General features: G+C 40.9%; 3 protein-coding genes across 4 annotated transcripts; 1 reads left to right on the plus strand and 2 right to left on the minus strand.

Annotated features, from left to right (window-relative positions):
- The first annotated feature begins 929 nt into the window (after positions 1-929).
- Positions 930-10,673, plus strand: smndc1 (survival motor neuron domain containing 1). 2 transcript variants are annotated; one of them, XM_073482540.1, is made up of 6 exons: positions 930-1,029; positions 6,347-6,466; positions 7,287-7,429; positions 7,806-7,967; positions 8,628-8,781; positions 10,052-10,673. In XM_073482540.1, exons 2-6 carry the CDS (start codon positions 6,347-6,349, stop codon positions 10,187-10,189), a joined length of 717 nt encoding a protein of 238 aa, XP_073338641.1. In that variant the 5' UTR covers positions 930-1,029; the 3' UTR covers positions 10,190-10,673. The 2 variants fall into 2 exon arrangements, with proteins under 2 accessions (XP_073338641.1, XP_073338640.1); XM_073482539.1 differs by lacking the exon at positions 930-1,029 and adding an exon at positions 5,528-5,968.
- On the minus strand, positions 2,425-3,600 carry LOC141009818 (alpha-2A adrenergic receptor-like). The gene has a single exon (XM_073482537.1). The coding sequence runs from the start codon at positions 3,598-3,600 to the stop codon at positions 2,425-2,427; it is 1,176 nt and encodes a 391-aa protein (XP_073338638.1).
- A 350-nt stretch (positions 10,674-11,023) lies between the features above and the next one.
- LOC141009819 (max-interacting protein 1-like) lies at positions 11,024-21,210 on the minus strand. The gene is made up of 6 exons (XM_073482538.1): positions 18,053-21,210; positions 16,917-17,019; positions 16,728-16,757; positions 15,347-15,461; positions 13,198-13,369; positions 11,024-13,033 (listed from the first exon to the last, which is right to left on the minus strand). The coding sequence occupies exons 1-6, from the start codon at positions 18,279-18,281 to the stop codon at positions 12,870-12,872; spliced, it is 813 nt and encodes a 270-aa protein (XP_073338639.1). The 5' UTR covers positions 18,282-21,210; the 3' UTR covers positions 11,024-12,869.
- Between the last annotated feature and the right edge of the window lie 64 nt (positions 21,211-21,274).

A 21,274-nucleotide genomic window follows, 5' to 3' on the forward strand; every position in this document is an offset into this window, starting at 1 on the left:
ACTCATTGAGTCGTATGCGGGTGAAATTAGAAGGCGAGCTGTGTGAAAGTTGTGGGAACTCTTGCCAGAAGCAGCTTATAAAGTATGGTTTTATAAGCTCTGGTGTCACGGCGAGCATAAATCGTGATGCTCTGAAGTGGCCTTTAGAGGGGGTAATAAATCATTGTCGCAGCAAAGTGGACGTGTGAGTGTGTACACAACTAACCAAACTGTTTACAGTTGTAACCAGCCATAATTTACAGCGATGTGACGTGAGGCGTAGAAGATTGAAGGCCAAATTTCATTGAAACATTACAGATTATAAAACATTCAGTAACTCAGGATTAATCAAATATGTCACCATTGTTTATGTGGTTTAACTAATCAAGAGATATCGCCGAGTCAACTCTTGATTGAATTTTTATGATTTCTTCCATTTCATTTGTCTTTTTGGGCAATGGGTATTTTGACATTTAATCTCTCTATTGCTTGGCGAGTATGCGCTTTAAAAACGTAATGAATGCCTCTTGCTGCTCAAGCATAGCGGCGGACTCCATTATAGTTGTCATTTTAATTAAAGGATGCATTCGGATTGCGATCACTACGCTTTAATCTTTCGAGACACATTGATGCACCATCGATGTGGGCCAAGCAGAATTATTTTTAGGACTGTCTTGCAATTTTTTTATGGTACTAAATGTAACATAAGGTTGATTGCTCGGTATTAGCCTGATATAAATGGCTACATTTAAATTCAGATGTTCCAACAACAGTAATAACTGATTGAATTTTTTGTTCACTCTTCATAAGTGCTGTTATGGCAGGGGCCACTGATTTTTCCCAGTGCAGTTTAAACATATTGATCCCAACTGTGAGCGTCAGTGTCCCAGCAAAGCCTCGCAATGTTTAAACAGCTTACGGAAATGGCTTTATCTTGCGTAAACTGTCTTTGCCGCAGAACCTCAAATACTAACATTTTGTTAATATTTCTCTCATCAGATTGTTCGTGGGAACTCAGCAATACAGCAGGTCTATAGTTCAGCATTTGTGGTGAGTAAAAGAGGTTGTATTTTGAGATCCAGAGACGTGGTTGAACCCAAACATGTGTACCACAGGAATCTCAAAACACCAGAGTCCCAGAGAGCGAGTCATGGGAATCATTTACTTACTGTCCTGTATATATGAGAGGTGGTTAGTGGAAAAGTTTAGTTAGAGCAATCAGGGATGGCACATTTACTTTATGTTATGTTCCCAGGCTGCTGCTGGTCTAAAAGTCTTTGTTGAATAAAAGTCAATATGCAGAAAGGTTATGGTGTTGTGACAGGTGTGCTAACAAAGGAGAAGAGACAGAAGAGACAAAGTAAAGGAACAGAACACATTGATAAGCTTGTGTTGATATTAACCTCACAGTGTCACTTGCAGCAGCCACTCATATTTCTAACGCTGCCTGATTTCTGTTTGACTCCAGGGGATGATTTAATGATATCCTGATATGCAGGGCTATAATTCATGATAGCCTGCATTCAATATTGTTGTGCCATGGTCCACACCTCCTAGGCATAATTATCTTTTGATGTAATTGTCTTGTTCTCATGATGAGTGAAGGAGATAGTTGGTGGTATGGGAATACCACCGTTACAGATGCAATGTGCTTTCATGTGTTCTTGCTGTTTGTAGACAACAGTTGTACAAAGATAAATAGTTAAATAGGTCACATTTACAATAATTATCTGCTTTTCTAAGTCTGATGGCAATTACGGAGAGTTTCTGAATAATGTGCGTCATTTTGGGGATTTCATTTGACGTACTTATTGAGTATGACTCAGTTTTCAGTCATTATGAAACTATTGGCCATGTTTGTCCACATTATTTGTGACAAATTGCAAAATGACTGCGGGTAAAAGAAATGTTGCACTCCAATATGGCTGTCGTTTTGAAAAATGGTTAAATGGTGTTTGCATGTGCAGCCTTAAAGATCTGACTTTATATGGCCAACATTGTTATTTTCACAGTTTCCTGTTAGGAGTTATATGCAGCAGTAATCTTCCACTTTTCCATGTCTAAATCAAATGTCTGTCAGGAGATTATCTCTGACTTATACATTTAAAGGCTGTTACAAAACAAACACACACATGCAGAAAATGTATCATTTATGTTGTCACAGGTGTACAGTGTCAAAATCTAAACTCACAGGTTGTCACAATGTAAAAGAAACTGCACATGAGATATCTGTTGCATTATTTAATACTAGAAAAACAAACATTTACTGATGTGGAAGAACACACACTGTTACAACACAAAAAGCAAAATATGCAACATTTCACATTTTTCAAATATTCAATAAATACATTTTAATATCTTCTTAATGTAATATTTACAGTGATGTGACCCTTAATGCAGATGAACAAAAATGCTGTTTTGGAAATGCATTCATAAAACTCTTATTTATAACTGTCTCCTGTCCCTTTTACAAAGGATCTTTTTAAAAGACTTCCTGAAGTCATGATTGAATATAGTGTATATAACAGGATTAAGTGAGCTATTGCAGTAACCCAACCAGAAAAACATTTTGAACAATGTCTCCGGGACGAAGTCGCGGCAAAACACAACAGTGAGTGTGTATGTGAAGAAAAAGGGGAACCAGCAGAGAACAAACACTCCCATGACAACAGCCAGAACAAATGTGAAGCGCCTCTCTCTGCGCTGCCTTTCTTTCCACCTGCCCACTCTCACACAGGGCTGCACCTCTGGCTTCAGAGGGGTTTCTCCCAGCTTCACCTGAGCCACTCTGGTTGTTCTTATAGCCCTCTTCTTCATTCGGGAACACAGGATGGTGTCATTCCCATCAGACGAGGACGGCTCTTCCTCCACATTCAGCCCGTCGACCTCTCTACCCTCCCCTCTGTCCACCTCCCCCGCTTCTCCCTCCTTTCTTTCCAGGTTGCCAAATTGTTTTTGCTTTTCACCTGGCGGGTGTCTGGTTCTTTTCTTGGCAATCAGGTAAATTCTTGCATACACCATAATCATGACCGCGCAGGGTACAAAGAAAGAGGCAGTGCTGGAGAAAATGATGTACCATTGTTCTTCAATAACTTCACACTCAGGGCAGTCCTTTTCACCGTCATTCTTTTTCATTAGGATGAGCGGAGGGAATGAAATGAGGGCTGCCACTACCCAAACTATGAGGATTGTGCATTTAACCCTGCGCGGTGTCCTTCTCAGGTTGTACTCAATCGCTTGAGAAACGGACCAGTATCTGTCCAGGCTGATGGCACACAGGTGAATGATGGACGAGGTGCAGAAGAGCACATCCAAAGCCAGGTAGATTCCACACCACCCTGGACCAAAGTGCCAGCAACCCATCAGTTCCTTTGCTAAAGAGAATGGTATCACTAGGGTGGCAACCAGGATGTCTGCACATGCCAGAGAGACTAAAAACAAGTTCTGGGGTGCTCGCAGGGCTCGGCTTGTGGTCACAGCAATTACTACCATGACATTGCCAAACACAGTCATCAGGATGAGGATACCCACCAGGAACGTTAGAGGCAAAGAGGACCACACAGTATAATTATTAGGCTTATTAGAAGTCTCATTTACGCTGGTGGAGTTAAGACAACCCATCACGATGAGCCGTGATTTCGATGATATTGACTGAGCACCGTCTTTTAAGGAGGTTTGGAAGCGTTGATTGCCAGAAGTCTGTTAGTATCATCCATTCGAGAGCGCAGAATCAGAGAACTGAGCCTCCTCACTTTGTTCACTGGAAGAGATTGTTGAAAAGAAATCTTTGCTTCTGTCAGTGAAAAAATAGACACCAACTGAGAAGAATTACGAGAAATGTTTCTTAATATTAAAAAGACAAAAAATATATTGAATTAACTTTAATTTAGTTCCCACATCAGATCATTCAAAAATAGAAATATTCTTTTAAAAAGAATTCTTCATCCACCAACCTTTCAGAATAAAAACTTGCATCCCTTGGAAGACATTTCATAAAACAGACTTACATCGCAGAGAGTGCTGGCTCAGGCAGATCTTTTCATCTGTTGTGGGTGAAGTAGAGAGTACGTCTTTTATATGGGTTGATCTGACGCTGAGGATCTGTGATGCTGGCTCCACTTCAGTGAGAACGGGAATGGGCGGAGTTCATCTGCAGCAGGAGATTTAAAAGCAATTTGGTGAAGCTCCCAGACCCTGAAACCATCGGCTGATTATGACTTTAACAGTATTTGTGATTTATTGGAGTAATATCTGCAGTCTATTAAATTACAATGGATTAAGAGTACACTCTATATGGCTTTGCGGTTCATGAGCAAAATGTTCAGATATATCTTCAGAGAAAATAATATCCGAATCTATAGAGAAGATCAGAGCCGCTTAGTGAAGAAATCTGTCACTAGTGGTGCAAGAGAACAGCAAGAGCAGGATATTTGAGAGAATACAAATTTCAGCTTGACGAATGTTTGCTTAACTTATAACAAAGTATCATAAATCAAAGTGTGCTGAGTCATTTAATCTACTTAATACACAAATAAAACCATTAAAAGTTTTTGTGTTTCTTCGACTAAACTGTAGTCAACTACACTGCAAAAATGTGCTGCTGTATGATATCTAGCAAGGTTGCACTTGTGAGTGCCGGATAATAACATACACTGCTGACAAGGATTTTGACGGTGGTAGCGTGCGATTGCATGCAACAACATGAGTAAAAGGAGCACGCCGTCTAGGGATTTCCATTGCATTGTATTATTGTTATTGTCTATCAATGTGCTGCTTTATTTAAAGTTGTTTCAAGCATGCCAACCAGCATTCACTGACAGCCATCAACTTTAGGATTGTTATGTGATCCATCTAGCACTTAACACGTGATTTTTACCATTATGACTTAATGATATTTAGTCATTAGGAGCATTAAAAGGCTTTGTGTGTGTGAAGAGTTATGTGTTTAGTCCTCTGAGGCATCTCTGTGCTGTACTCTGGTCATTAACATTAATACTAAAGTACAAAGTCTTGTATGTTTTGTTTTAGCACAACTTTGCTAGATCACTTGAGGAGAGGAGCACACTAAGAGCTCCAAACCCTCTCTGCTTGTAACCACTTAATACGAAGCCACGTCTACATGTGGCCATGTCTACTTTAAATTATTAATAAGTAGCCATTTTGTTTCTCATCCTACTGATCCCTTAGTAATGATCTCATGACCACTCAGACTATTCTCGCGACCCTTGGGGTATCTCAGCCCCCAGTTTGGGAAATCCTGTGGCTGTGACACCACACCGACCTTAACCTAAAGTTAGCCATTATCTCTTGCGATGGAAAGTCGTATGAAGTTTTGTAGTCCACAAAACATTTCTGGAGCCTCACAGAAAAACAACCGGAGTAGATGTGGACTTTTTTACGACATTAAAAACATCTCATCTCATCCGGTGTATTTCAAGTCTCTGGAAGCCCAAAATTGATTGAAAATACATTATTTACACCCTCGACACACTTTAAGTTTAGCAGCTGCAGGGTGTATAGAACATATTTTCTAATACATTTTGGATTAAAGGGCTTCTGGAGCTTGGATTACACTGGATGAGCTGTTTGTTTCTTTTTGTTTGTTGTTTCTTTATGTTTTTGTTGTAAACCCCCAGAAATGTTTTGTGGACAAAGAAACTTTCCAGAGGAGTAGATAATGACTGAATTTTCATTTTTGTGTGAACCTTTTCTTTAAGTCATAATGGTAATACTTGCATGTACATTTTAGCTGAGTTTTTAACCCCATACTGAAGATGCTACTGTGAGCAGTGCCGCAGGGGGCGCTGACGAGCTGCTCCTCTGTGTACTGGACGTGATCTTCCTTGTTATCGCGAGAAAATCCTATCACGAGCTTCCGGTTGACGGAGAGCGTACTGTTGTTCTTTTGAGCAGGCGTTATTGGCGATTTTTTACCGAGTTTACACTTGAATGCTTACGGTATTTATCTGTCAAGAACATATATACCGAGGTAAGATTACACATTTACACATTGTTTTATGATTTCCCCTCTGCCTACCGTAGCTAGCATTAGCCGTCGTCCGTTATACTTATGTCGACGAAAGAGGGCCGAGGGATCTTGCTAACCGTGTTAGCGTAAAGCTAACGTAAATGTTGTGACATAACAAGCTAGCGACATTATGTTTTCTCGCTAGATTTGTTTTAGCCCATGTTCATCTCGTTTAGCATTTAATACACGAGCTGTTTGTGTCTATAGGTAATCGCCAATTTAAGATAGCTTTCTTATTTAAGTTGTTTACCTTTAGCTTTTCGGACGTGCTAAGTGAATACAGCTACAGCTAGCCAACTTTTCCAGAAAACTGTCCTCTTTTTTTTTGTCAATACGCAGATGTCGGACGACTTGATGAAACAGTTAAGCAGCTACAAAGCCCAGCTACAGCAAGTAGAAGTTGCTCTATCCACCGACCCTGACAATGAAGATCTCCTTAAACTCCAGAAAGACTTGCAGGTTTGTGTGTCTGTGTGAATAGGATGCTTCAAAGTGTTGGATGTGTACATTACACGTAAAGCGTATTTGTCATTGCTGGAGTTGTATGGAGGCATAAAAAGACTGTTTAATGAGTAACTGAATACCAAATCCTTAATATGATTAAATCAGTGCTGCAACGATTAATCAAGTAGTCATCAACTATTAAATTAACCGACAACTACGTTGACAATTAATTAATCTATTTGGGTAACATTTCAGTCAGAAGTCTCTGATTCCAGCTTCTTAAATTTCAATGTTTTGTAGTTTCTTTACTTCTCCATGCCTGTAAACTGAATATCTTTGGGTTGTGGACATAGAAGACATTTTAGGACGCCATCCTTGGCATTGGGGAAAGACTGATAGACATTTTCACCATTTTCTAACATTTTGTAGACCAAAACACTCATTGATTAATCTAGAAATTAATCTAATTAAGATTTAAAGACAAGGAAAATTATCCCTAGTTGCCCTAAATTTAAGCACTATTGAATATCGATTATTGAAAATTAAACTGAATCTATAACACTGAAATAGTGTACTCTGAAAACTACCACACTGCATTTATGTGGTTTGAATTCCACTATTTATAGTTTTGCATGTCAAAAAGAAATTATACTTAGGTGTCAACCTGCCTACAAAAATCAAAACCTACCCAAACATTTTTTTAATTTAGTGCTGTAAATTATTTTACAATGAATAGCTTCTTTTTTTGCCATGGTCTATATTGCTAACAAAAGGGGGAAATTTCATATGTGCTCCATGAACACCTAACCCACTTTTGACTGTGTTTGTTCTACAGGAAGTTATCGATTTGACAAAAGACCTCCTCACCTCACAGCCCACTGAAGGTGCTTCTACCACCCATGGCTCAGAAACAGTCCCCGTTAAGCTCGGCTGGAAAGTTGGGGACAAGTGTATGGCTGTGTGGAGTCAGGATGGACAGTGAGTATCACCGACCTCTTCTCAGAAAACATTACATGCAACCGCAAACCTTGTACTCTAGCAATGCAATGCAATTTGAGTTATTTATTTGAGCAATGTTTTTTTGTATTTAGTTTTGTCCACCCATGTTAATGTAATGAGTTTTGATGATTTTAGTTTCATGGATGTTCGATCAGAAGGGACAAATGTTTGTTTTTGCAAACTTTATATTCTTGTGGTGAATTGTATATAGAAAAATGGCCAAAGAGTGTCCTATAGTCACATACCGCACAGATTTTTCATCCAGTATTATTTATGAGTGTTAAGCTTTACTTATATAGTGGAGCTTGAGTCTTTGGCTCATACTCACCTGCTTACAGACGTGATTCTTTGACAGGGTGTATGAGGCTGAGATTGAGGAGATAGACCGAGAGAACAGCACTGCAGCAGTTACCTTCGCTGGATACGGGAATGCTGAAGTGATCCCTCTGCAGAACCTCAAAGCAGCAGAGGAGGGGAAACGTTCTGATGAGGATGGGAGTGGAAAGCCAAAGTCAAGGTATGAACAAAACTCTTGTGTTTTACTCACTTAATGTACATACTCATAAATCTGTACTTAATTCTTGTGTATTAACATTATAATGAAAATACTGGGATTCACATGTATGTTCTCACAGGAATTACTTCTTTTTCGTGTCATGATTGGAAATGTGCTTTGATTTTCACTCTTGCCTAAAACGCACAGCATTTTATTTTACCTTACCTTCCACGTCTCATGTAGGCCTGAATCTATATCATATTTGGAGGCTCCCGCAAATTTTATGACCATAATTCTAGGAAATAAGCACAAGCGACTAGTGTTCAGTAAACACCACACTTTGACATTCTCATTTTGCCTTGTGATGACATCCATCTATTCACCTGTCATTTCAAATTGGTTGCACAGTAGATGATTGGCAGTTTTCCCCTTCATATACTGTAGACATCTAAAAAAATCCTTTCTTGGCCAGGTTGATCACTTGTTGATTTTTGGGCAGTGTCCTAAATTAATATTTAAAAAGGAAGCTATTATGGCAGCTCTGGAAACATCAAATGTTAAGTTATTCTTTTCACTGGGCTTCACTGTTTTTATTTCATATTTGTTATAACATGTTTGTTATTGTATTCGTACATCATGGATGGAGTTTAAATGTCTGTCTTTTCTTGTCTGTCTTTCTAGGAAAGAGCAGATAGCAGAGCAGAGGGAGTACAAGAAGAAGAAAGCCCAGAAGAAGGTGGCGAGGATGAAGGAATTGGAGCAAGAGAGAGAGGAACAAAAGTCAAAGTGGCAACAGTTCAACAACAAAGCGTACTCAAAGAACAAGAAAGGACAGGTACGTTTTCTTTTTATGGAGGCCTGAATTTATTTTAGTGTAGTGCTGGGAAACCTGTGGTGCATTGAGCAAAGGCAGTGGACAGTAGTTATATTCTGTAGACGTCTCCTTTCTTGCATGATGTTGGTTTCCACAGCAGCAGGTCTGTAGTGAGTTCTCGAATGGGATTATGTTTAAATCAGCCAGGCTCTGTGATGGAAGAAAAATATAAGGAGACAACTGGCAAAGCATGGTGTCCATCAAGTTGCAAAGTCGGGTGATCTGGTCTCTCTTACCAAAACAAGGACCATGGTATATCAAAACAAGGTGGTGATGTGAATTCAACTGCTCAACTTCACAATATACCTTATGTAGTCAAAAAAGCTATTGTTATAAAAATGTGTAATAACTGTCAAACTGCTAACCCTATCAATATGCAGGCAATGGTTGTAGCCAAACTTTTTGGGTTGCTCATGTTCAGTGGATAATATATTTCTATATATTCTATTGTCATCGTTTATGATTTAATAATCTTTTATTTACTCTTTGACCTTCTTTGGACACAGCTACATGGTCAGTTTATGAAATATAGGACTACACCTGTTTTTCACTGAAAAATGCCCTGGGTTATATTATAATAACTGTAATTCGATAGACAGATCAGATGTAGACAAAAATTCATTGGAAGTTGGAAACATCCAAGTACATCTTTTTAGATAAAAAAATTTAAACTAACTGAGATTCTGTCTTAATTTCACAGTAAAAAAATGACTGGTAAATTAATCCATTCCCAGACAAGGCAAATGTCAAATTTGGACTTTAAATGAGCCAGACTGAAACGTATGGTTCTCCTAAATCAAATGATGTATGGCACTCGATGCTCACTGCTAGAATAGGGTGGAATATTTTAAACGAATACTGGGGAGTCAGGCAGCACAAAAATTGTTCAAGGACTTTGGGGGTTAAGCTCTTTGCAGGAATTCAGTTCCTGCATTGAAACTGAGGTATCAAATAAAAATAACCAAAACTAAACAGTGAATTCACACGGTTGAGAAATTCAGAATGTTGGCAGACACCAGAGCTGTGCTAGCTAATCCACCCCTTGTCCTTCACACTACATGGTATTGCACCCTGCAGCATGGTATGCGACTGGCGGGGCAGGTAACTTGAAACTAGTGGCCTGCTGCCCGTGAATTACTGCTGGAAGATTGTATGTGTCTGTAGTAGATGTACCCGACAGACCATTCCTGTATAATCATTAATTATGGCTTTTTCTGTTTTTCTTTTGTAGGTAAAGAGGAGTATATTTGCATCCCCGGAAAGCGTAAACGGAAAGGTTGGAGTGGGAACATGTGGTATTGCAGACAAGCCTATGACCCAGTATCACGACACGTCAAAATACAATGTCAGACATCTAATGCCACAATGACCTCATATATTGTGTATATAATAATCCACTGTACACTAGCTGTATCGGTGTTTTCCATTGTGTTTATACATGATTTAAGTTTCTCAAGTAAAGAAAGCTTTGAAAGGAGTTGCTTGCACACCATTGTTTGAAAAATTGATGTAGTTTTCTTATATATTATGTAGGTACAACAACATAAAAATCCAAATGGAGGGGATTTCCCCTGTATTTGAGCAAGGTCACCTGTCGTGTAAGAACAGGAAGTGTCGTTGTAGAAAATCCGTAGAGTTTGCTGCCTGTGTCCAATTTCCACGAGGCCAAATACTAAGATGTGTACAAATGTACACCTGTAGACTTGGTGTGTACATTTGAATCTGAACCCTGGTATATTGTGGAGGAGTCTGAACGTTAATAATGGTGTTCATTTAAGAGGGCTGATTTTTAAGTTTCCATTTCTGTATATTTAACAGTGAAATAAACATTGTTTTGTTTTCAGTTTTTTAAATACTTGCTTTCATCATTTTGACTGTTTGGACAGTATAGTTTAATCGTGGCTCTGTCAGGTCCTGTAGGTGGCAGTAAAGATTTGTACAATTATTATTAAATCCATTTCAAGAGCAGCATGCTGCAACTGTTACTACAACTCGTTTTTCCTTTAACTTGCATGATTTTTTTTTTGTTTGACATGTTCAACTGTAAAATGCTGAATGCAGTGTTTCATACAGAGCCGATTGATTATATATGTGATACTTTTCTTTGGACAAAATTAAGGCTGGCAACAGTTGCAGTCGGTCTTTAATACAAGAGACACAAGTTGACAATATTAATGTTAGGCTTCAAAAAGGACAACGCTGGTTAATGTCTGGGTGGTAGAGGTTTATTAAGATTCCAGGGACAGTTATGAGGAACTGATACAAAGTATTAGCAGGGGACCAGCAGCACATGTTTTGCAAAATAGTCACCTTGGATGGCTGATTTGAGCACGAGAGAAAACATTCTGGGGTGTGCTTTGACATACTTCCTTAACAAAAGTCTTTTTCATAGTGCATTTTATAGTTTCCCAAACAGGTTGGGGGGAGAAAAGACCTGTAACAAGGAACTTTGTGCAAGAGTCATATACCCATGTTAAGACACAATTTGGTGGTGATCTACTTCGGACTTGGACCAAAAAAATGCAGATAAATGGTCTTATTGAAATGTCTTATTTGGTTTCATGGATTCTAACAGGTCAGCAGTGCAATTCGGTGTGTCAAATACACATTGAATTATTAGTGGGAAGCCTCCAAATTTCAAGGATTTGAACTTTTTCCTGCTACAATACAAAAAAGATACAGTATTAAACATTGAAGTAAAAACCAAAATTGGTATTCTGTAGTGTTTATGTTCATGCTACAGACATTTTTTTTAAGACTTGTCAATCCAAAGCACATTACAACATGATTAGACAAGCTACATTCAACACACATGCACCATTGCTTTTTAAAAAAAAATCAATTACAATCGTTTTGACTTCAGATTATTATTAACGGTTACCACTACCGGAGCAAGTGGAAACTAGCAAACTGCAATTTGGTGTTGGACGGACAGAATAATGTGCTAAACACAGCCAACGTTCAAGATATGCTAAAACTAGGCGCGTTATTGCTTGAGCCTTGTGCTTGGACAAGTGCGGGATAGCTTATTACTGTCTAAATAAAGTTGAATTTGCACACAGTGCGAAAGAGATGTGTCATTCTTTTAACAAAACACCATTTGAGTAATGCATTAAACCTGTAGCACTGCGTATGGGCTTAATTGTCAAGTAATTTGGTAAACATAAAAAAACAAAAAACAAAGAAAAGGGCTGTTTTTTTTCATTCAAGCATGACCAAGACCTAGCTACAGTAAAATTAAATATACCAAAAATAAATACTATAATCATATGCAAAATAAATTAGAGGAACGAGGGTGGACTACACCACCTGTTTGGATGCGACTGTATGTCAGTCAGGAGGGACGCCACAGGGATCAATGATGGTTGTGGGTCCTAAAGCAGAGGTTATAGAAGTGTAATCAACATTTTGGAATGCAGACATAGTAGCCCTTGCCACTGGCTTGTACACGGACAAGAAGTGCCGTCTGGATATCGCATCCAAAGAAAAGGGGCAAAGTTTTTACAAGGCAAATGGAGCAAACGTTCCCAATGGTGAGCTTCTAGCTGGTATTGGGTATGTTTGTGTTTTCATGTTTTTTTTTGTTTTTTTTTGCTGGTTTCAGAGGATCAACTTGACTAAAGGTAGCGTTTCCCCTTCAGTGTTGAACACTGGTGCGGACACGGGTCCTCTACAGGATCGGTATTGGGTGCAGGTTTGGTTGATTCAAGCTGGTAATGGGTTGCGGGACATTCAGGTTATTGTCAACTTGGAAAAATGAGGAAACTGTATATTGCCAAAATTTGAGGCTGTTGTGTAAAACGTTTCGTGTAGAGGAAGCCCCTTGGCTTTTGTAAGGAGACGTTTTAAACTTTTAGACGTGAGTTGAACATAAGGCTGGTTCTCAGGGTGGAGGAGCTGTTTCATTTGTCGGTTAAAGGTGGGATTGAGGCTGGTTCTTCTGAAGAAAGGTTACCTAAACTGCGGGGGAGAATGGAGCTGTAGGCTGGTACTTTGAAAGGTGAAAGCCATAAAAGACTGCAGCTGAAGTAAGAGTATAGGCTGGTGTTTTAAGCAGAGAAGGCCAGTTTTAGACTGCAAGTGGAGTAGCCCTCATCACTGGCTGTGCTCTGCCGGCTGCTGTGGTCGTCCAGGTCACTTGCACCACTGGTGCTTACACTGTCCATTTCTCCATGGGAGAACTCAGTGCTTTCCACATCGACTTCAATCTCCTCTGTTCAAAAACAAAGAGAAACGCAAATGAATACAGATACATTTTCAGAATCATGTGAGTGTGAATATTTGAAATTGTGCTTGGATATGTTTATTGGGTTATAGATGCTAAAACTCTAATGATGCTGCAAAGTTTTCTCTCGGATAAAGGTCTGATTCACTCACCTCTGTCAGACTCTGAGCGATCAGAGTCCATGCGGGAGCCCAGGCTGTCTGTACGGACCCTCTCCCGCTCTCCATGAGTCTGCAGCTGGGCTAGCTGCCTCTGCAGATGCCTCTGCTCCCTCTCTAAGGTCTCCAGCTGGTGTTGACTCCTCCGGTCCATGTCTTCAAGTTTCTGAAATGCAAAAGAGTTCATTAAACTCTTGTTAAATTGGGCTCCAAAGATAATCAAGACAATCAACGTGCGTGGATCCAATGTGACATATTTGGTGTTTGCATGAATTAAATCAGACCATTATGACTGCACCCCTGTAGATGTTCCTCATGATTAACATGCATGAGAAGATGGTTAGCTCATATGCAGTGATGTGAGGCCCCCTGTGCCTCCTTATAAATTATTCAACACACGAGGATTGAAAGTTGCTGGTTGTAGAGGAATATCTGGTGTCTCTATGAAGTGGACGTACTATAACGATCACTGGATGAGAAAGCTGGAATAATTTGTTCATGGGCTACAAGTCATCTTGTCCTGCATATAGCTGAAACATTTATCTTGTACTCCCAGCTCTTATATACTAGTATTGTGTATATTATATTTATTGTATTATAAATATTCTATCTATTGTATTATGCACTACTAGTATTAGTAAATGCAAGTCAGAGCACTGCGTTTCCTGTCACACAGTACAGGGCGTTTTCTGTTTTTAATACTTCCTGCAGTCATGAGCTTAATGCTTACTGCGCCTGCACCACGCTTTTTACCCTCACACACAACCTCTGGTTCCAAAAATACAACACAGCAGCCTTCAGAAGCCACATTTCCTGGACTTCCAACAGGCAAGTCCAGAATAAACAGTGGAAATCATACAGTGGGTACTTTATCCACTACCCCCCACTGTGATAAACTCCCAGACTGTTGCCAGGATTGTTTTCTTACTGCAGCCCTCCATCACCCCTCAACCACCTCCCATTGCTAGAGTCTGCAAAGACTTGGCTTAAAAAAAAAAATCCAATATTTCCCCCAAAAAAAGAAAGTGTATCTGGCTTTGACTGTAGCCATCAGGGGAGCAAGAGTGTTGAGTCCTGGATGCTTTACTGCTTCACAATCATTTGTGCCCATCGCCGGTCTCATGCAGTTTGAAACACTCAGCGATCCATTCAGTTCCAACATTCGGGACATGTTGCTCTCAAGACCAGTGGTCAGCGGACTATTCACATTATCCGGTAGTCTGAAGGACCTCAGTCGCCAAGGCCCAGAATCCAAAATCCAATAATCTGGAATTCAAAACCTAATTCTCCACATTATGATCGTCTGTAACAGTTTTGTAATACTGTACGTTCCTAATGGCTGAGCCGGTCGGATGGTGAACCTTAACAGACTGATGTTTTTAAGCCGGGCTATGTCATGAGTTTTGGTGAGGATGGCTGAGCAAAGTAAATAAAAGTAAATTCATCTATTTGTTTCAATCATGGATCACTATAAATACTCTACGTGGGCACACAGTGATAAAAAAAATAAATCAAAAAAACGTTACAATGATAATTGTTTTATTATCGCATCATAGTCGCCCTGAATCAGATGTTTACTTTAGACATGGAAGTGAGGCCAAACAGGAAGAGCTTTCTTCTCTTTTTCTGCTGTCAGCTATGATTGCTAAACAAGTACGAGTGCTGTTATGTCTTTATCGACCTGCACTCTTTCATCCAGCGGCAGGTGTTGAACTAACACACCAAGGAATATCCTGATGGACAGTAAGGTGTCAGGACAGCACGGCAGCTTGTACTTCAAGGAAAAAAACAGAAAGTGTGGGCCATCGTTAATGTGAGCTCGGAGACTAAAACACAAATGTATCCCATGAATAAAAACAGGATCAGTCTATTGACTGGTAAGGCTTACATTACGTTAGATATCTAATGCACATACAGTCTCAGATATTGTTTAAATCTTGGAATCAGTGAGTGGCTGGTGCTGTGCTTTACCTACTGTGAGAAGTCCAAATATCTGCTGTGGAAAAACAGCCTATTTTAGCACGATGACTGTTTATGGTTACGTTCCTACATTAACACATGGCCAGTCAGGAATAAAAAGCTGAATTTAGCCCTTAATCCCATTATTGTACCACACTACAGAGGTTGCTATAGGCTACCACACCTTGATATGTGCTTTGGCCTTGTTGAGCAGTCCCAGTGTGGTGTGTCGACTGCAGTCTGGTCCCAGAGGGATGAGGGACTTCAACTTCTCCAAACACAGCCGTAGATGTGCTCGTCTGTGGGAAGAGACACAGTCAGAGGGGTCATTTCTCTTTAGAGACAGCAGACATGGAATAATGTGCATTATTTCCAGACTAATGCATTCTTGCTCCTCATCCAATTTGATTTGTATCGTAATAGTTAAGACATATAGCTATTTGATTGGTACTGATCGATTCGAATTTGGATGCCATTAATTTGTCTGTGATGAGCAATGTAACAGTCAAAGCATTCAGGCACAATTTGTCTGTTTATCCATTTTGCAGTAGCAGTTACATATGGATCTGTGTGGCCCCGGATTCAAAAGCGACTGCTGACACTCTGTTTCTGGTCCACCGAGGCCTCTGGGCCTGTGGTCTGTACGAATGCAGAAAACTGACAAAGGACACTCACTATCCTTTCAAATCATGGAGTAAAATGTAGGTCAAGTTGTGATGTCATCTCTCCTCTCTGCATTGGCCACCATTTTAAAAAAAAAAAATGTGAAAGAAGCCTCTTCCTCTTGAAGATGCAATTTTTTCCTCGTCACTCGGTGCACGTCTCAAACCAATATTCTCACACGCCTGGCTCACCTTTGAAGATTAACTGGGCGTTTAATTTTAGGATAAATGTGTCCTGACATTTGTTTCCTGCTCAGAGCAAAGGGCTGCCTCATCCTGGAGCAACACAAGCAAGCTGCTGTTAGATCTGCAGCTGAGAATCTCTCAGGAAGGAGCCCTGTTGTCTGGAAACAGACGGTTCCCGTTTGCTGACTGGGGAAATGTCTGCATGTCCTCCAGGAGCAGCGCTGCTACTGAGGCTGCATTACACCTCCCGTTTATTTGCCTTGCAAAATGCACACTCGCAGTCATTTACAAAAGGCTGAATTTCCAAGTTGTTGATAAAAAATAGCCTTTTTTTTTTTTTTAAAGGCCTGCGATGATAATAAGCTGATTTATAAGCCTGCAGTACATCTCGGTATGGTCACCATATTTAGCATAGCACCAAGATATGCAAACATGGCAGAATGGAGAAGGCTTTCGGTTTATCAGCTTGAAGCTCCATTTTGAGACAGCTGGCTCTCGAGATAAAGGCCCATTTGCAGAGCAGTTTAAATACTGTGGGGATTTGTCTTTCTGCTTCTTCTGCACGTTCACATCCGGAACTTGTTATGCATACGAGACAAAACTTGATTTAAGTGAGATGGAAGTATGAATCTAAGCTGACTGCCCTTCATGTCTTTCAGTACTTGACTGTTTTTGTCATAAACATACAAGCGACCCTCTCAGTTTTGTCTCACTCACCTATTTTTTTCCAGCTCATTGTGTGCCGACCTGTTGAAATAACAAATGTAGAAACAAAACTCTTATTAATGCAAAATACAACATGTTACACTACCTACGTGTGCAGAGCAAATCAGATAGCTGTGTGAACTAATGCTGCAATGGTTTCATAACCACGCTTTACATAAATGAAGACAAACATTAACATACCTATTGTGAATATTGTCCAATTTCCTGTTCTTGAACTTGCGCTGCTTCTGTTGGTGTGCCGTCTGGCCTGCAGGATATGTCGAAGCGTAGCCGTGCTCGCATTCTGGTGATGAAAAAAAAAGATCAAGAGGATTAAATAGACTGTGCAGTTTTTACAAATGTGCTACAAGCAAAAGGCTCCATGAAGGCTTGGATTTGCATGATGCATGTGACCTGATTTGGCCTGAATACTCAATTATATTTAAATGTGTGACCGAAGGCAACGCATGTAGAAACCTCAGTGAACCCTCCTCACAAACAGCACAGCTTCCCTACAATAAACATTTCTGATGCCAGTGCATTGATCTATCTTGAGAGTAAGAATATTCAGTGGACACACTCATATACCCCAGCTGCACTACATTTCCCATGAACCCCCCACCCCAATCCCAGTAACATGCGACGTCAGACATGAACCCGGCGCGCTATTGGCTACCTGCAGTGACTCTCGCGCTGGGAACATGCGTCCCGACCAATGACAACTTTACAATTAGTTCCATGTGGAAACCATGTGAACAACACATACAAGGAAGCAGCAGCAGCTGCTCCTGAAAACGATAGGTGCGCGTTGAATTGGACACTTTGATGGGGGAAATAAAGCTCCGAGTCGCGGTTCCGTGCGTGCAACAGGGTCCGTGAATGCGATATTTCTACGGATTAGTGGCGAAAGAAGCTTGGATAGAAATATGAGCTCGGAAATGAGGTCTCAAACACCACAAATGTCTACACGTATTAACCCAAATGTGCACACATGCCGAATAATAAAGCCACTGAGCGGTGCTTGATCCAGTTCGGTTCTGCAGAAAGCAAACGAGTGTGAGCAGATCACTCAGCTGCGAGGCTACTGTTGCAGTAAAAATGCAAAGTGCTTCCTGGGTCCAGACAGAGGCTGCCTTTCCGCTTCTGTTACATTTCCCCTCATATGTGGTCAGAGTTGGTGGATTAGTGCACAGCCTCCCAGGAGCAGGTGAATTACCGCCGGCCGCTCCGGGGCCAGTTCATCCGGTCCGCTGCGCGTCTTTTGTCGCCTTCGCCTCTATTGTTGTCTGCCCGGCGCATTACGTGTTAATATCCCCTGCAAGCCCGTGTTTACTTACTTCCGCTGCTCTTCTCGACATTTTCTATGTAATTCGCTGCATCGAGCAGCACTTGCACGTTCTTCATGAAAGTGCCGATTTGGTCCATTGCGGAACATTTGGAGTATAAAACGTCGCTGAACGAATAGTCGGACATCTCTCCGAAATCCTGCTGGTCCATGGACGCATCAGACTCCGACAGGACCTCTTCGGGTTTCAGCTCGCTGTGCTGTCGCATGTACTTAACCATTTTTCACTTCTTTTTTTTTTTTTTTCTTTTTTTTTTTTGTTTTGTGGGGGGACGTGACAGATAAAGCGACGCTGAAATGTGTGTCTTCCTTGTCCCGTCTGCGAGCTCTGAGCCGATGACTGAAATGAACTGGGCTCGATGGAATTGCAGTCCTTAGCCTCAGCCACTTGCCCTACTTGGTGGATAATCCCTCCCACTATCGCATGCACATTGCATTCATTGTCAACCGTGCCATGATAAATCCTCATTATCAATACTGCAGGAGAGTAACAAATAACACACATATAAACGCCGGCTTTCATTTGTCGGAACAATAGCTGCTTTATTTCAGCCGGCATTAATATGGGAATAATTATGACAAATGAGGAAGCTGCCTTTCATGTGCACGCAGCTTGTGTCTGCAGACTGGGGGGGAAAAGTGAAAAGCATAAAAAGGCCACATGGCAGAAGATGGTTTTAGGTTTGATGAAGTGCAAACTGGATATCAGGGACAGGGGTGATCTCTGATGGGATGCTTTAAAGGTGCAGTGTGTAGTTTAGGGGGGATATTTTAAACAGGAGCAAAATATCTTTGATTTTTTTTTTTTTTCATGCCTAAACAAACAAACTCTTTGTTTTCAAAACTGAATAAACAAACTGACCTTTAAAGGACAATCTCATACTGTTTTACTTTGTTCGAATGTGGCGGACCCTGCCTCCGTTCTAGCTTCAAACAGTGTTCTGGGGACCTTGTTTTCCTCTGAGAGCAGCTTGTTTATTCACTTATGGAAAAATGTATTATCACCTCATTTATATTGTAAGTAAGCAAATTCTGAGTTTGAATTTCTTCTCCAAAACTACATACTGCCCCTTTAAGGTGATTTACATCCTGAGGTTAGGAGTTTTGAGCTGTTTGTCGCTGCATACAGAACATTTATATGATTTCAGAGGCATTTTGAGATTATTTTATTCTCCATTAATCTCATATGTCTCTCTTGAAGTCTCTTGTTTTAAACTCACTCACATACGAAGGGAATAACCCGATGAAATTATGTCTAATGTCGGAATCTTCTGTCGCTGCTCCAGTTCAGCGAACAACCAAATTTACATGGTAGTGAATACTTTCCTAACCTTGAAATTGAGTTTACTTCTAGCTCAATGGTCCACTTCTGTCGTCCCCCAGTCCTTTTTGACTGATTAAGAAGTCATTTTTCTTTCCTCCCACACTGTGAAAGATGGAGGAGGACAGAGGGGAAAGGGCCTGCCTTTACGAGGCCAGCCATGCGTGCAGGGCTGTGTTGTGCCTCCGAGACAATGGGTGCAGATGGCCGGCCGGCTGCAGATGTGGCCAGGCCTGTAACGGACGCCTGTGAGAGAGCACACCCTCCCATGGAGTCTATTTCAGCTGCCTGGCAAGGCCTGACACACACAGACGGCGCTGATCTGGAGTCTGAAACAGAGACGCACACTTAAGGGGCAATAATGGGCGACATTTGCGGACAGATGCAAAGGTGGCGAGTAAAATCTGAATAAATACAGGTCGATTTTGCATCTTTTCCATTTCAGTGAGGTTCCTGTTATGGAACTTCTCCCATATGACATCAATGCAAATCATCATCTGCCACCCATGTGCTCAAAAAAGGACAAAAAAAAACATAAATGGAGTCAGACATGCACAGAGAGTTCAGCGGGGGGATGGAAACTGACAGCATTTCACCAGGAAAAGGCTCATCTGTGCTGCGAGGCTCATGTGCACACTGGCTGAGTGTGCATGCAGCACGCTGATAGCGGCAGCGTGGAAAGCTGACCCGCTGTAGGTTGGTGTAGAATGTGACCCCAACTGGAGTAATCTGAAAAGCCTGAGGATTACACCAGTGGCTCGGCTGTCACAGAGGAGGCACAGCGGCACGGTGCTGGTGTGTGTGTTTATGAAAGAATGTGCCAAACATCCCACACAGCAGAGAATACAAAGCATTTTGAGAGTATATCTTTTGATCGAGCGCTATCTATCTGCTAATCTGTCTGCTTCTCATATGCCGGTGGTCTGCAAGAAGATGGTCTCAGATTAAGCTTTGTGCAGCAGCAGCAGCAGCAGCAGCAGCCGTCCCTCTGTTGTTTTAAAACAATAGCTGCACTTTGCCCCGAGGTCACAGCAGAAGGACACTCCAGCAGGCCAGACGTGTGTCACCTGCTCCGTCCTCTCCTTAGCACTGTCAGGACAAGGAAGGAGCTCAGCGCTAAGCTTTGTCATCCACACATTGTGAGGGGATTGTTTGGATAACAAGTTTGGAAGCTGGCGATTATCATGCTTATTAGATAACTGTTGAAATAAGTCAGAAAAAGTTGAGAGAAGACCTGTGAAAAACCACTTCCCACGACCAGTGTATTCTCAATAGCTGCCACTCATTCTCGTTAACATAACGCTCATAAATATCTTATTTCCACATAATATTTTTCCAATTTTTCTCCATTTTCTCGTTTTTTTGTTCAGTTAAACCGCTTTTACCTTTTGACCTCATCTTGTCCTTATGCCATCTCTTTGGAGAGGTGTGTGTAGGTTGGGGGGTGGTGTAGGTATAGATCCTGTCACTCCCCCAACATGAACACCTGTTGGAGACACCAAATCCCCTCTTTGTCTCCGCTGCCCCCTCTCAGTGGATTACCATGACAACGCCCATTCATATCATGGCTGGAGACTGATTATACAGCTTCACACGGTCAATTATCACTGAACAGAGTGCATTGTTTTAGGGGGACGCTGCTTTTCTAAAAAAAAAAAAAAAAGGGGGAGGCTGTGTAAATAGTTTTCTAGAAAGCTTTATTTCATACTCGAGGTGATGTGTAGTCTTAGAGCGGGGGTATAATTAGCTGGAGTTTCACACCAAACCACAGCTGAAATAAATGCATCCAGCAACATTCAAAAAAAAAAAGAAAAAAAAAATCCTGCTCATGTTCAAACGTGTGTTTGAGGAAAGATAAGAAACGATAACAGCAAATATCGTTCAGTCAATGAG

Source organism: Pagrus major, chromosome 15, assembly GCF_040436345.1.
Source record: "Pagrus major chromosome 15, Pma_NU_1.0".
Classification (NCBI taxonomy): domain Eukaryota; kingdom Metazoa; phylum Chordata; class Actinopteri; order Spariformes; family Sparidae; genus Pagrus; species Pagrus major.

Coding starts and splice junctions, on each gene's coding strand:
- smndc1 (XM_073482540.1), top strand. CDS start 6,347: ATGTCGGACGACTTGATGAAACAGTTAAGCAGCTACAAAGCCCAGCTA. Junction 7,968..8,627: donor AGTGGAAAGCCAAAGTCAAG/GTATGAACAAAA, acceptor CTGTCTTTCTAG/GAAAGAGCAGATAGCAGAGC. Junction 8,782..10,051: donor CAAAGAACAAGAAAGGACAG/GTACGTTTTCTT, acceptor TTTCTTTTGTAG/GTAAAGAGGAGTATATTTGC.
- LOC141009818 (XM_073482537.1), bottom strand. CDS start 3,600: ATGGGTTGTCTTAACTCCACCAGCGTAAATGAGACTTCTAATAAGCCT.
- LOC141009819 (XM_073482538.1), bottom strand. CDS start 18,281: ATGGTTAAGTACATGCGACAGCACAGCGAGCTGAAACCCGAAGAGGTC. Junction 15,462..16,727: donor AATGAGCTGGAAAAAAATAG/GTGAGTGAGACA, acceptor CTCTTCCCACAG/ACGAGCACATCTACGGCTGT. Junction 13,370..15,346: donor AGGCCAAAGCACATATCAAG/GTGTGGTAGCCT, acceptor TTTGCATTTCAG/AAACTTGAAGACATGGACCG.